The sequence below is a fragment of the Camelus dromedarius genome, chromosome 6 (genome assembly GCF_036321535.1).
Source record: "Camelus dromedarius isolate mCamDro1 chromosome 6, mCamDro1.pat, whole genome shotgun sequence".
Taxonomy (NCBI): Eukaryota; Metazoa; Chordata; class Mammalia; order Artiodactyla; family Camelidae; genus Camelus; species Camelus dromedarius.
The window spans coordinates 74,234,963-74,250,885 of NC_087441.1; the positions used below are offsets into that span (position 1 = coordinate 74,234,963).

The window sequence follows — 15,923 nt, forward strand, 5'->3', positions numbered from 1 at the left end:
GTTGCATGATTGCTGTAGGTGTCCACATTTTCTGGGAAAAATCTTTGAGGCCTTATTTTTTTTTAAAGAAAATAAACTGTTTGTCACTGTGACCCTTAGTCCACGTGCAACCATAGTTGCACGTAGATGCAGACATCTCATAGATTGTGTTCAGGAAAATTTTGCCAGATTTAAATTTTGTGAATTTTAATACAATCTATGTGTTCTTTATGGGACAGTCATGAAGGCAGAGTCCAAGTTATCCCCTCCCGCTTTTCATTCAGGCTGGATACATTAAATATGTTTATGTCAAGCTTTCTCATAACCCCCTACTGCACCTTGTAAGCGTAACCACACAATGACCAACTTAGGCATTTTTCCACTGACACACAAGCTGTACCTCCTGGACTCCTGAAAGTGTCTTCCCTTCAGGCTTTAGGCCTTAGACACTCACCAGAGTTTATACATGATAACAGTATTCTCTCAACTCACATATCCATAAAACTCTGTGTGTGAGGACTGCACCTGGGGGAGGTCCCTTTTGTGTAGTGGGTCTCCAAGACTTTGTAGAGCAAAGAAAGCAAAGGGCTGATGAGTCATCAGATGGTGAAACATGAATTCTTACTTTCTGGAAGGCATACAGAAAATGCTTGAGTGATGTCCCTATGTTCTGTGACCAAACCCCTTATTGGATTTATATTCCCAGATCCAAGCAAGATCTGGTGTATCGTAAGCATCCAATAAGTTTTTGTTGAGTGAGTGATGAAAAACTGAATGTTTATCCTGGTTTGCTTTAATAAAAAATTATTCATCACTCCATCTGAGTTGGGGCAGAGAGCACTATAGAAAATGAACCACTATGGAGGTAACACCTTAAAGATAGCCACATGACGTATAACTCAAGGAGAGAGAAATTCCCGGAGAAGGAAAAGTCATGGAGATTGGCTGAGTGTGGTGTCACTAAGAAACAGGAAGAAAGTCAAAATTCACTATAACATGGGGTCTATGGAAGAAAAGAGCGGACAGAGGAGATAATTTAAGAACCACATTGTGAAGAGCTTGCACTCCATGGGAACAACTTTCACCTAATTGGGTAATAAAATCTTCTAAGGCTTTTCTATTGTATTTTGCTTTGTTTACTTTTGGTGAGGAATTCTTTTAGCTCTGATCTGGGCTTTAGAAAAGTGAAGAGGAAGGAGAGGTTGTAGCTTGGTGAACAGGGAAGTTGAAATACAAATTAGGTAGTGACTAGTCCAGGAAAGAAGTGAGGGTCCACTTCCTAGAGGCGGCAGGACAAAAAATAATGAAGGGGCACTGCAGGGTCAAGATCCTCAGTGGAACATGGAGTCAAAGGGCAGGGGAGCCGGAGGATAGCTCTGCGGGTCTGAGCCTGGGTTTCCACTAGTACCATGGACAGATCTAGGGACATCAGGGAGCCACCTAGCTGGGACGAGTTGCATTTTAATACTGTATTTTGGGGATCAAGGTTCCTAATATGGTGTTAAATCAAAAGTATGTGGCAGGTGCTTTAAATGGTCTGTCTTGGGTTGAGGAAGAAGCTCAAGGAAATCTTAGGAATGCAATTACAAATCTCCATTCTGAAACTGTAATAGACACTGTCATCCTTTCCCATGTGGAAAATATATGAAGAGAGGTATTTATTTTTTATCTACTCTTGCAAAAACATGGAGATAAACCTTGTCACATTCTCCCCTGGGAAACATGCGACCTCTTAAACACACCTTGGAATGTCCCTTTGAAGTTTCTAGCGAGCCCCCCACACCTAGTAAACCCATGCTCCTCAAACTGGGCAGAGGTGGTGGTGGGCAGGGGGCACAAGACAGCACCGATCCAGGGTAACCATGACCTATCTTTGTGGGGACTTGATTTTATTGGAAAATTTGGGGAAACATAGTCAAGTAAGATAAAATATTATTTTATATTAGTTTTATATCACTATGACCACAGCTAAGCTATGATGTAGATGATAAAATTTACATTAATTTCTTAAATAGAAAGGATGTAATTTCTAAGAAGTGTCTTGTTCATAAAAGGCCCCTTCCTGCTTTGTCCCTGACCCCTGGCAACAAGTGTATTGTGTTAGGCAATAGGTGCATTTTGAGAGGAAAAGTTTGAGCACTGCAAGTTTCATTACATCCATCTCTTTTCACTCGCTAAATTTAAACTGTTGCAAAATTATTTGCAGACAAGTATATTCTAGAGTGATAGTGACACACACTCTCTCTCTCTTTCCCTCTCTCTCTCTCTCTCTCAAACCTCATTCAGTTTTTTTTAGACCCTTTGTTTGGTTTCTTTTAAGCCCTAGGTACATATTTATTCAAATAGAAACATACCTGAAATGTAAACAGACTCTGTAATGTCAGGCAGTTCAAGTGGCTGCAGGTTCTGTCTTATGGATCCACTGGGACTCTGGCCAAAGAGAGGTACAGAAGTCATTTCCTTCCCACAGTATGGCTTGAAGAGTCAAGCTAAACTCCCGCCATGTTGTGTCACTCCCCAAACATGAGTTTTGACATCGCTTCAGAGTAGTATTCAACAGCCCACTCTGGGTGGGCTTATATGCAAAGCAGTGAAGAAGAAAGATAACCATGGTTTTATATTAGTACATATGGACGGTCACAGTCTAGGTATATAAACTCCAAAGGCTGGAAAAGGTAATTCAGGCAAAGCGATTTCTAGTTTCTACCAGCACATGATCTCCCAGCCCTATAATCTAAACTTTACAGTCTGGAGTTCTTCCAACTTCTTCTAACAGTTTCTTTCCTTTTCTAAAAGTTTATGCATGGTACTGCCTATCTTATCTGTAATTCAGACTCAAAGAGATTGCAATGCTATGATTTACACTTATGAATTTGGAGGGGGAAGCCTTCAAACCCATCTACAGTCCCTTTATGAAGCCACTGGTGTCGGGTATGAGGGGGCACAAGGGGATCAGAACACAGAGGCAGGGTTCCTGTCTGGGACCAAGCACGTGAGTCCTTTCCAGTGGGACCCTCTTGAACAGGAGAGGAGGCAAAATTTATGTTGGCTTCCATGTTGCAGGCACCCCCCTGGCCAACGCATCTATAAGATCTCATTCATTTAATTTATTCTGTACACATTTATTGAACACCTGCCGAAGGCCAAACACCATGTTGGCATCAGGGATACATAGTCACTGCTCAAGAGGTGCTTATAGACGAGGTACGGAGACCAGCCCTTCAGAGCACAGTTGCAGTGCTGTGGGACCACGGCAGGGTGGTCAGTAATAACCAGTGTCCACAGCGTTCATGGGCCCCTCACCCACCCTGGATCGTTTCTTCTCCTTTTGCATCTGAATGACCAGATGGCATAATCACCGACTTGAACAGTCTGATGAAGGATGGCCCCCTGAACCTGTGAGATCCATCTTAGACAGCAGCAAGCAGAGAGAACTGACTAGGATTCGGATTGGATTCCAGCTGCTCACCACTCGTGTGAGCTGGGAGCTCTGGGTAGCCTTTAGATCCAAGTCTCCTCATCAGTCAAGCGAGATAATGACCACCACCTCCCAGGGTTACTGTCAGGATTAAGAAAGGTAATGAGGGCTACCGTTTCTTAAGTGGCTCTTATCTGTGTGCTCCAGTGACAAGTGATTTATGGCCCTTTTTAAATCTTCAAAACAACCTTGCAAGTTTCTTCTGACTATTGCAACTGGGGCTAAAGGGAGTTTTGTGCCTCAGACCACACAACTTGAAAGCCATGGAACTAAGATCTAAACCCAAGTTCATCCAGACCCAGAGCTATGAGATATGACATGTCCCAAGTGGTTGATCTAGGAGACTGCCTGTGATACAGGAGGAAGGGCTTAAGACTTGAAGTTTGTTTGCCTCTTAATTTTTCTCAAATGTCTGAAACTTCATGAACATGCTTGACAACTTACCATTTTTTTCTCTGATTTCAACAATCAAAAGACTGCAAAGATTGCCTCCCGTGAGTTACAAAGGTATAAAATGAAAGAAAAGATTTCTGTTGAGACAGGAGGGAAGGGGGCAGGGCACAACCACTGAAGGAAGGACACAGCATTTGAGGACAGGACGGACTGGTTAGAACCAAGATGGCGGAAGACTGGACTTCCAGTAGACCTTGAGCCTCATGGCGCACCCACAGGCACCATGGCATTTCCTAGGCTGACTATAAAAGATCAAAAAGTAGGTGGGGGGCGAGGAGCAATTCCTGGAAATTCCCACCCCTTCCCCAACATAATTAGGATAACCCTCCTTATTGTTAGCACATGAAATTACCAAGTGCATTAAAAACTAACAACTCTGGACCTCATGGTCGCTCTCTGTCTTGCTTCCTGAAATGGCCCGCACTCTGTCTATGGAGCATGTACGTCCTAAGCCCTTTTCCTTTCTGAGTGAGACACACTGCACTCTGTCTATGGAGCGTGCATCTCCCTGAGTAAGCTTGCTTTCACTTTACTCTGCCTCGCTCTTGACTTCTTTCCTGCACGAGGCAAGGACCCACTTTCCCGCAACACTGTGAAGTAAGCTGTTTGGGAGACTGTTTTTGTGCAGTTAGGTTGCTGGTCCTCTCAGGATGGGGCCTTAAACACAGCTCCAAAAAAGGCTGTGTGATAATAATCTGAGTGGAATGGAGTTTCACCAAACATTTGTCTTTACTGCAAGAGATGCCTGTAGTATTTGATAGGCATTGTAACTGAAGGAACCTGAATTTTATATAAATATAGTCAATTAGAATACATTTGCTTATTTAAAAAAGGAAATCCACATGAGTTACAGTTTTGTCACAAAAGTCAATTTCTTGGAGACATGGGATGTGTACGTCACAAAAGAAAGAAAAAGGAAAACAGATAAATCCTAAGGTCAGTAAAAATCCCAAAATGGACATCCACAGGGACCAATAAGAATAATAAGAATGAAGACTTCTAGGGAGGTGATTAAGACCATCAAAGGCATGGCAGCTTCAAATAAATACTTACTTAGACAAGTAAATAAATAAGGGGAAAGTGCCCTTATTATTTGTGAAGATTAAAACCACAGCTGAGTTTTCATCCCAGAGTGTTGCTGGATTAGAAACCCCCCAGTGTTCACTATGATGCTGCTTTCTTGTCGATGGAACCTTCCCCCCTAAAAAGGCTGAAGGATGTACTTGAGTCTGTGAACAAGAAGGAACCATGCATGGGAGGTCAACCTGAGCCCACGACAGATACGCACACTGTCCCTCGGCAGCCTGAAGGTGGTGCTTCTCTCAGAACCTCCAGGCCATCATTGCTATGGTGATTTCTGGCTGCGCCAAGGTGGCAATTTCAAATTAGGACGATTATCTGGCATGAGGATATATCTGCGGTTAATGTTTCTAGGTAAGCAGGGCCCCAAATTTCAGCATCTAAATTTTTTCATTTGGTTTTATATTCATTTCAGGTTCCTTGAGCCTTTTTGTTTACAGTAGCTTTCATGAACTCATGAAGAACACTGCAAACTGCTTTTGGTTCTATAACATTGCTGTCCACCATGTACATTTCTGAGAATGTCCTCACAATCCAACTCCCCAAAAGAAAGTCCACTCAGTTCAGAATAGGTGCTGCCCATACAATCAAAATATTGATTAAAAACTCCAATCAGTTCATGTATCCTCATTTCCATGGGATGTTTTTGACACTTTGTTTGCTTCATTAAACATACTTTGTCCATTAGAGATATTTGGTTGCAAGAGACAGAGAATGACTTGACTAAGAGAAGGCAGAGAACTTTGTTGGAAGGATCTGGAAAAATTCTCCTCCTGCCAGGTGTTGGCAAGGACCTTGATTAACATTCCCCCAGTGCAAAGTCAGGATTCTCTCAGGAGATAAATGAGAAGTGGAGACTCAGACAAATTCATCCCACAGTCACCTTAGGACAGGGAGCTATGCCAATAATATCAACTATCTTAGAAGAAAGTCAGAAGTTCTCTTAGAAGAAGTTCTCTTTGGAAAGGAATGCAACATCCTGAGGACTCTAGTTTTGTTTGTTTGATTGTTTGTTTTAAAGCATTTCTTGTAACACAAATCCAGACTTTAGTCAGTGTCTTAGAACCTGGTGCTGCCTGCGAATAGTTACCTCCCCAAGGATAGAATGTTTGCCAGCGCCTTGGTCCTCAACCTCCCTCCATTGCGTTGCTTATGCAAATCATCAATCTCCATCAGCCATCACTAATCGAGTGATGTTTGCCTGGTGTTTCTCTGTAAATCCTGCAGATCTGTTTTTTGTATTCTCCCCGAAACTGATGGGGAGTTAATCACTCTGTAGCCACTTGCTGTGTTTCATGTTTCTGTTGTAAGTGATGGTGCCGTGTCCTCATCCTCCCCACCTGAGATGTCCACGGTGAACTCTTAGAGCTGAGAAAAGCACAGGTGGAAATAATCTTCTATAGCAAGACTCAAAAGGGCAGTAGTCTCTTGTCTAAAAGTAGGCTAAGGAAAGTAGAAGAATTAGTTAAACAAAGTATCATTCCCTACACACAGATTTGTTAAACACAGGGAATTAAAGTTGCATAAGAGAGAATAAGGCTTTTGAAAATATGTTAAAGACGCCATTTGCATTTCTTTCTTGCCTCCCTTTTTCTCCAGGAGATAAAGTCTTCTTCACAAGTGTCTTTTGAGAAGAAAATTAGACATTATAGATATTCCTTCCCCCAGAAGATAGATTTCTTTTTCAAAACAAATCCTTACTTTTGAAAATATCCGATAATTAAAACAATAGACCAAATGTTCAGCTCACTGCTTAGGTGTGAACAGAGTTTTCCTGTGCAACCACATGAGCAGTTGGTGAGCTACGAAGCTCATGCTTAAAAAGATGATAAAATCCTACACAAATATGAAGACATAATCTTGGAGAACCACCAAAACTTCGATTTTTTTTTTTAGCTTGTAAAAATCACAATTGAGGAAGGTATTTTTTCCTTTAGAATAACACTTGTAAATACAGGGGATTTGTTATCTCACTCTTCTTTACTAGTGCTCTTTTAAGTTCTCTGTAATAGGAAAAGATCCAGGCCGTGGAACTTACCCCAAGGTCATTTTTATTTCCGACTCTATTTGTTGAATCACAGTGAAGTTGGAGGAGAAGGTATAATCAGGGAAGAATATTAATATACTTGTATCAACCACATTATTTATGCTCTGAGTTCTAACTGTTAAGATTCTGTACTATTTCATAAACAAATGTATGAAACCTATGGGTCAGATTTTCCTTCTGCAAAGCTCAATTATTATTCACAGGGAAACTGTCAGATTTTAGATTCCATGTTATATTTCAGACACTTTACTGCTCTGAGTCAGACTTAAATGGCAGGTCCTGGGATTTTGTTCCCCCTTTAGTACCGCCAGCTAGAATTTTAGTGTTTATAGAAATAAAATATAAAAAAAAGTAATATTTCCCATGACAAACATTGAGAGACTCGGGTGCTTTACAAGTGGAAATTTTTAAACTTTTTTTTTTATATTGTAACAGCTTTTTGTAAAACAGCTTTAACTTTGATGAAAATCATACACAGGAATGGCTGCTGCATTTTTAATGCACCCACAAGAGAATATTTTTTTTTTTTTGGTAATCTTGTAAGTGGAAGAGAAAGCCAATTCTTCCTGTTCGAGAAGTGCTGACTGTAAAACATGGATTTGGTGCAACTGACTCATCTGCATTTGCGGCATCTTTTGGGACCTCCTAATGCCTGCAAAACTCAATTTCCCTTATTAGGAAAGCAAAATATTCAATCTCTTCTTCGGATGCATAAATCAAATGAGGAATGAGACCCATCTTGTTCTTTTTTGCAGAAGGTCATGCATACAAGGAAGAGGCACATGGAACTGTTCCAGGAACTAAATCAGAAATTTCAAACTTTGGACAGATTTCGGGACATACCAAATACAAGCAGCCTGGTGAGTATGCTTTGCTTCCTCAGTGCCTGATGCCATGAGAATGATGTGTCCTGTCCGCTATCATCCCTGCCCGCCGGGGACCCCCCAGTTGTCTTGGGAACATAGGAGTGGTGTACACAGAAAAAAAAAAAGTAATAGCCCACCCAAAATGTGCCCTGGAATGTACTAAGAGGCAAATTAGGAATGACAGAATCTTTAAGCTTTTTATTCGTATTTCAAATGTTCTCCATGATAAAGTCCAATTGCAATTAGTTATATATCAGAAATGTGCTGGACTCACCTGGCCCTTTTTATCATTAGAGTTAAAAGTCAGTTAATTCAGATATCCAAATAGTTGACTAAGTATTTTCATTTGAACACCTAGCATTTCATAAAATGTAATATATAATATAGATAGGTAATACAGATAGATAATATATGTTCTAATATAAATTTATAGATTATATATAACATATGTAATATCTTTATCTATCTGTATGTCATCTATCTATATATATGTATATATATATAAAGAGAGACAGAGAAAGAGACAGAGACAGAGACAGAGAGAGGGAGAGTTGTTACAGGAAACGTACGGTGGCAGGTTTTGTCTCCCAGAGTTTCCAGACACACATCAACACTCGGAGCTTTGATTGTTGATTGTGACCATCCTCTCCTCATCATTCACACCCCTATAATCCCAGCATAGGACTTAATCAAATGAAGTGATACGTTTTGGTTACCATGTACAAGGCACAGTCAAGCTCCAGAGGAAGCTACATGATTATTTGTGAGGGCACTGGAACGGGAGTCCAGAAATCAGTCTGACAATTTGACTTAAGATATTTCAACTTTATGATGGTGCAAAAGCAACACACATTCGGTAGCAGTCATGCTTGGAATTTTGAATTTGGATCTTTTCCCAGGCTAGCGATACGGGGTTCAATCCTCTCTCATGCTGCTAGGCAGTGGCAGTGAGCACACGATCACGAGGGTGAGCAAATGATACACTTACAACCATTCTGTCGTTCACTTTCAGTACAGTATTCAATAAATTACAGGAGATATTCAACATTTTCTTATAAAACAGGCTTCGTGTTAGATGATTTTGCCCGACTGTAAGTGTTCTGACTACATTTAAGTTAGGCTAGGTTAAACTGTGTTGTTTGGTAGGTGAGGTGTATTAAATGCATTTTTGACTTATTATATTTTCAGCATACAATGGGTTTAGTGGAACATAACCCCATCGTAAGTTGAGGAAGATGTGTAGTAGAGGGCTCCACCAAAAATGATCTGATCTTAAACAAATGACCCAACTCGAGTTTCAAAGCCTCAATTTTCTGCTTCCAAACTGAGCATAGAAAACATTCATTAGTAATATGCTTTCTTTGATCTTCATACTTTCCAAAGCATGTAGGGCCCTTGAGAGGCTAAAAGCTGAGTGACAGCTGGAGCTGGGGCATCCATCTGACATCACTCATCTTCACTCCAAGTGTGGTGCTCCTTTACCTCACACTTTTGCAGCCCTAAGCTGGACCTCCGCCGCCCAACATCAGGCATGTCTGATATCCCTCAATGCTATTCTTTCACGTGTGTATGAGTCTTGGTCCCAGCTTCCTGATTAGTACCATTAGCACATCAAGGGCAAGAATGTGTGCATCTGTGTGTTTTTCTTGTATTCCTCTCAGTGCTAAGAATGACGCTGGCCTCGCATGGCAAGTTCTCAGTAAATGGCTACTCTTGATTTACTGCACGTCAGAATGGTTTAATCTGTGTTAGCTAAATGAAGGTCATAGGAAATGCTATACACTTAAAGTCTTTGTTGTTAAGTAGTTTGTGTACATAAACAGTTTGTGTATATCAGTCTATTGTCCTCCATACAGCAGGAAACATGCGTAATGTGGAATCATCAGCGCAACGCTGGGCATACAGAAAGCACTCAGATATAGTGACTAGTTCTTTCTCATCTACTCCCCCAAAATTAAGCCATCAATTTTTAGTTAGCAGGAAAATGAAAACTGCACCATTGAGATTAGACCTAAACACACTAGCTGTTCATTTTGAAACATTGAAAGCTAACATGGAAATAAATTGAAGAAACTTTGTTTTTTTGTTTTGTTTTTTAAGGAGAATGTTATGTTTACAAATCCGAAAGCCTTATGCACCAGATACAGCTGGCCGACTGCTGTAACATGATTGCAATTTCCCCTTGTATGGTCTGGGTATTAAATCATTAATGGGCCAAATATCTGTATCTCAGTTTCCTGACAACCAGAATTGTCCGCTAATTATACCACATCTCTGCAGCAGCATGCCTTTTCTAGAAAAGATTTATAAATATTTATTATTTGGGAGGTTAGGAGTGGGGAGGATGGTTGTCACTGCTGCTTTACTGTTGTCCTAAATATCTGAGAAGAGAGAAAAAAAATTCCTTACTCAGTTTTGATTAATAATGAACGTGTGGGTGAGTTCATTATCCTTAATTCAGTCATATAATTCATAGCAGCACGTTGCTAATGAAACAGTATATAGTTGGGTGAAGAAAGACATTTTTAAAATGAAAACCTCAATAAAATCTCTTTCCTTCCTTTTTTTTTTTCCTGGCTGCTTACTCACAACACCTGCCTAACACTGCAAATGATGATAATTATGTAAAATTTGGGGGAATCAGAGGAAGCCAAAAGACAGACCATTTGGTCCCTCTTCCAGGCAGGACAGCCCTTGAGTCACCTGCCAGGAGAAGGCATTGTTAACGGCACTTGTACCGCGCCTGGCGTCTGCCTCTTCTCCATCAAGATCTCTCCCCTGAAAGAACATCTCCAAACTCTCCCTTTTGTAGAATACAGAATAAACATATTCTCTTTCACTTTGTCCCCAATACTGGTAGGCTGGAAGAAGGAGGGAAAGGAAGAAAAGAGGGAGGGAAGAAAAGAGAAAGGGAAGGAGGGGAGAAAAGATGGAGACTTATCCACAGCCAGTCTGCCCCTGGACTGGGAGCCACGGGACACACTCAGGCTGCCCTGCCGTGTTTCGGATGGCTCTGAATTCTCACATCCAGCTGAAATTCTGTCTCTGCTTATACAGCCTAAGACCAAATTAGCATTTTTAGAAGCCTCATGCATGTTGGCTTATGTGAAGTGTATAGTGTATTAGGCCTTTATCACACATGCTTCAGTTTAACTACATCTCCTCCTTTCTGTACTTGAGTTCAAACAACAACAAACATACGTAAAACAGCTACATAAATTCAGGCACTTATACTAACTCTGATTGAATTTTATATCAAGATTCCGGCCTCCACTGAAAGATTTCCTGGCCCCGGTAGCTCTCTCTGTTGAATTAAGTGATCCCCGGAGCTGTTCTGCAGTCGAGCACACCCTGGACCATTGAATGTATTACACTCTCCATGTGAGAATCTGTCACACCCAGCCACAGAGGACGATGGGTAGTTCCCACACCCAGCCACAGAGGACGATGGGTAGTTCCCACACCCAGCCACAGAGGACGATGGGTAGTTCCCACACCCAGCCACAGAGGACGATGGGTAGTTCCCACACCCAGCCACAGAGGACGATGGTTAGTTCCCACACCCAGCCACAGAGGACGATGGTTAGTTCCCACACCCAGCCACAGAGGACGATGAGTAGTTCCCACACCCAGCCACAGAGGACGATGGGTAGTTCCCACACCCAGCCACAGAGGACGATGGGTAGTTCCCACACCCAGCCACAGAGGACGATGGTTAGTTCCCACACCCAGCCACAGAGGACGATGGGTAGTTCCCACACCCAGCCACAGAGGACGATGGGTAGTTCCCACACCCAGCCACAGAGGACGATGGGTAGTTCCCACACCCAGCCACAGAGGACGATGGTTAGTTCCCACACCCAGCCACAGAGGACGATGAGTAGTTCCCACACCCAGCCACAGAGGACGATGGGTAGTTCCCACACCCAGCCACAGAGGACGATGGGTAGTTCCCACACCCAGCCACAGAGGACGATGGTTAGTTCCCACACCCAGCCACAGAGGACGATGGGTAGTTCCCACACCCAGCCACAGAGGACGATGGGTAGTTCCCACACCCAGCCACAGAGGACGATGGGTAGTTCCCACACCCAGCCACAGAGGACGATGGGTAGTTCCCACACCCAGCCACAGAGGACGATGGTTAGTTCCCACACCCAGCCACAGAGGACGATGAGTAGTTCCCACACCCAGCCACAGAGGACGATGGGTAGTTCCCACACCCAGCCACAGAGGACGATGGGTAGTTCCCACACCCAGCCACAGAGGACGATGGTTAGTTCCCACACCCAGCCACAGAGGACGATGGGTAGTTCCCACACCCAGCCACAGAGGACGATGGGTAGTTCCCACACCCAGCCACAGAGGACGATGGGTAGTTCCCACACCCAGCCACAGAGGACGATGGGTAGTTCCCACACCCAGCCACAGAGGACGATGGTTAGTTCCCACACCCAGCCACAGAGGACGATGGGTAGTTCCCACACCCAGCCACAGAGGACGATGGGTAGTTCCCACACCCAGCCACAGAAGACAATGGGTAGCTCTCACACCCAGCCATAGTGGATGATGGGTAGCTCATGGGTACCACCCCCAGACTTCTGGGCTCTTGGCTTCCTGTACGTCATGTACCCATTCTGATTGCTGGGTGCAGAGGTTCTTCACCACTAAAGATACCTCTGACCTAAAGAATGTCCACACATTTGTGAACAGTGGTGAGAACCACAGTGCAGCAGGGAGTACTGTGGGATGCCAGAGGAGATGAATAAGAAAGCCAATCTTCTGAACTAATTGATTACCCACTAATAGAACCTCTCAGAAATTCACCCAGTCAGGCTGTGGCAACAATACTCTTTGAGATTCGAATCTAGACATCCTGACAAGGTTTAAAATTAGCCTTTTTAGTTTATGTATCCATGGTGCTAGATCTTTAAAATTTAAAAGGAAAATCACACTTGTTCCAAACATAATGGAACCCTTATTTTTAAAGCAAGGGAACAAACACTTTAACCATCTTGAATTTTTTTAGGATTGAACTAATTCAACTTCCTGTCACACTAAGGATTCTCAGGAAGCTCCTTTAGACACAGACCTCATCCAGGATGGAGCAATCCACTCCATGGCTTGATTCAGCAGAATTTACACCAGTTTTCCTTTCAGTTGCTGACTAATGATTCAAATCCCCATCCTGCCCCCAGACATCCAACCACTCTTCATTGCTTTCAAAATAAATTCCAAATTGAGGAGCGTGGAATACAAGACCTCTTCTGGCTTTAGTTCACCTTTTGCCTGTTTTTTTCTTTGTCTTTTTCTTTTCTTTTCTTTTCTTTTCTTTTCTTTTCTTTTCTTTTCTCCTTCTTTTCTTTTTGACTCCAACTAAAATAAATTGGATGCTGTTCTAAGTTGTCCCATCTCCACACTCCCTGGATTTGTCCTTCTTTGTCCACGTGCCCTTCCAGCCATCTGACCTCCAACCACACGTATGTTTTCATGACAAAACCTGTTTTTCTATGCCAGCCATAACATCCCTCTTCTCAGAAAGGTCTATGTGCTTTGCACAAAAAGAAAGCCATCTCTCCACCTTCCTCGAGCTCCCACAGCACAAATACAGATATAACTACATATTTTATACCTCCATTTAACTATCAACACTTTATGCTGAGTATGATTGCTGTATAGTGAGCATTTATTAAAATCAGGCATCATGCTAGGTCCCTCCACATTTTTTAATTTTTTGCAGCCCCCCAAAGTGGGTAATGATCTGCACATTTTGCCAACTCCTTTGGCCCACAGTACAAAGCACATCTCTGTTTTGCAAATATTAAAGTGACGGTTCAGCGAGATGGAGTAAATTGCTCAAGGTGACATTCATAGGAAATGAAGCAACTGGACTGTGGACCTGCATGTTATCAGGCTTTAAATCTGAGGCTGCCTGGTGGATCACGTGCTTTCCATATTTGATTTATCACATTCCTCTCCCTAGTGCTGATTGTGATGCCCAGCACAGAGCAGCTGATAAATAAATATGGGTTGAAGGAAAGCAAGGAAGGAGAGAGGGGAAAAAAAAAGGGCAAGAGAAATGGGGAGAGTTATAAGACTGTAGTTCATGAGACTTCAGGGTCTTAGACTAAATCAGAACTAATCCCCTGCATAACCCTAAAGGTTAGCTTTTTATTAAACCTTTACTATTAGGTATTTTTTTCTTGTATGTCCTCATGATTAAGGCTCATAAGGGCTGAAAACATCTAATACATTGAGATTTTTAATAAATTAATTTCTAGTTATAAGTGTTTCTATAAGTTGTCTCTTTTGCTTATCCAGACTAGAGAATGATTTTTTATACATTGAGCAGAACCCAAGTCATTATTCAAGGGCCAGCTTTATGTTTGCCCTGCTAATTGACTGTAGTCAGTTGAAGGTCGGAGTTTGTGGTGGGGGAGGGTAAAGGACACTTTCAACAATGATAGCTGTTTTAGTGTTTTGGTTTAATTTTTTCCTAAGGCACTTTCAGTCATGGTTTCCTTCTTGTTCCTTGACGTTACTCAGCTTAGTGTATCCCATTCAGAGCCTTGCATTTTACAGAAATCTTTAAACATGACTTCTTTAAAACAATTTCACTGCTGAATGTCAGCAAGCTATCAGGCTCTGGAAGCTGCAAATGATGTCTGCTCATGCACTTATCAAGCACCTTCAACATGGAAGGTCTTGGTGCAGTCATAATTAGGCAGATCCTAAATCCTAGGTAATAAGAGGGTGTGGACCGTGAAACCTAAGAAGGGGTGATGGCTTGTAGACATTTTTAAAAAATGCTTACATCGCTGGATGTATTTTCCAAGAAGCTATGCTCTTTGAAAGGATTTTTGCTAACATGCAGCCCAAGTATGTAGAAAATTGTGAAGAATGCGCAGCAGAAAAAAAAATTACATAAGGGAAGATAGCAGCATTTTTCATATTCTAAAAAGGATAATTTATTGAAGAAAAACTAAGCAAAGATAGTTATCTAAAATTTTATTATATGAAATATGGCTAATTTGGGTTATGGTTTTTATTATTACATGACATGCTTTATTATGCATCCTCAATTTTTTTATCCCACCAAAGACTGCCAAAACACTTAAACTTTCTGCATTTAATCTTCATGATAACTTCACGCTCCTTCCAACCTGAACACATAGCTGTACTGACATTTCACAGGATGCCCAAAACAAACCATGCGTCTATTACACCTTCTTTAATACTATTCACTTCCTTGGATTGCTGGAAATTTTTAGGATAACTCAAAGAAAGGGTTCATCAGTTTGTTCCGTGAAAGAAAAGTAAAATCAAAACCATTTCCTGCAGCTGGCCACAATTTCCAATCATCTCTGAATCACATAAACTGGCTTAAGCTTACAAACGCGTTCTCTTCCTGGAGATTTCAAACAAGCAGCCATCCTAGTCGTTACATAAATGACACTCTTCCCCTGTGTCTTCTCAACAGGAAAACCCAGCACCAAACAAGAATCCATGGGACACTTTCAAAAACCCCAGTGAATACCAACATTACACCACAATCAATGTCTTAGACACAGAGGCAAAGGATGCATTGGAACTGAGGCCAGCAGAGTGGGAGAAATGTCTGAATTTGCCTCTGGACGTGCAGGAGGGTGACTTTCAAACAGAAGTTTAACAAAAGCGACATGGACTGAGGTGGAGACAAAATTTGTTGCACTGACACTTAAGACTTGGGAAGCCTGACGTTTCTATATGAACAGTGTGACTCTCCTCTGCCAGCACCTCTACGTGCCAAATGTCACTGGTGTTTGCTATGGTAACTTCTCACTAGAGAGGACCAGGTGTACAGTTCGGGACATCCTGTGTTGTAAGTACCCGTGGAATGGATTTGTAAGGTAATCTTTATAGATAAACCTCAAGCAACGATTCATGTTGTAACTGCTTCATCTGGTTTAGTTTTCAAAAAACTTCACCGTGAAGCACAATGTATATATTTATGCAGTTTTTAAAGTTTATAACAGTCTGT

At 41.9% G+C, this 15,923-nt stretch overlaps 1 protein-coding gene across 6 annotated transcripts in view; it reads left to right on the plus strand.

The window, feature by feature from the left end:
* The window catches only part of ADGRB3 (adhesion G protein-coupled receptor B3), a 686,067-nt gene extending 670,144 nt beyond the window's left edge, over nt 1-15,923 (plus strand). For all 6 annotated transcript variants that reach the window (XM_064486949.1, XM_064486947.1, XM_064486950.1 and 3 more), the window contains 2 exons: nt 7,793-7,897; nt 15,384-15,923. In XM_064486949.1, the coding sequence (XP_064343019.1) occupies nt 7,793-7,897; nt 15,384-15,572 (294 nt within the window). In that variant the 3' untranslated portion in view covers nt 15,573-15,923. The remainder of the gene's footprint in view (nt 1-7,792; nt 7,898-15,383) is intronic.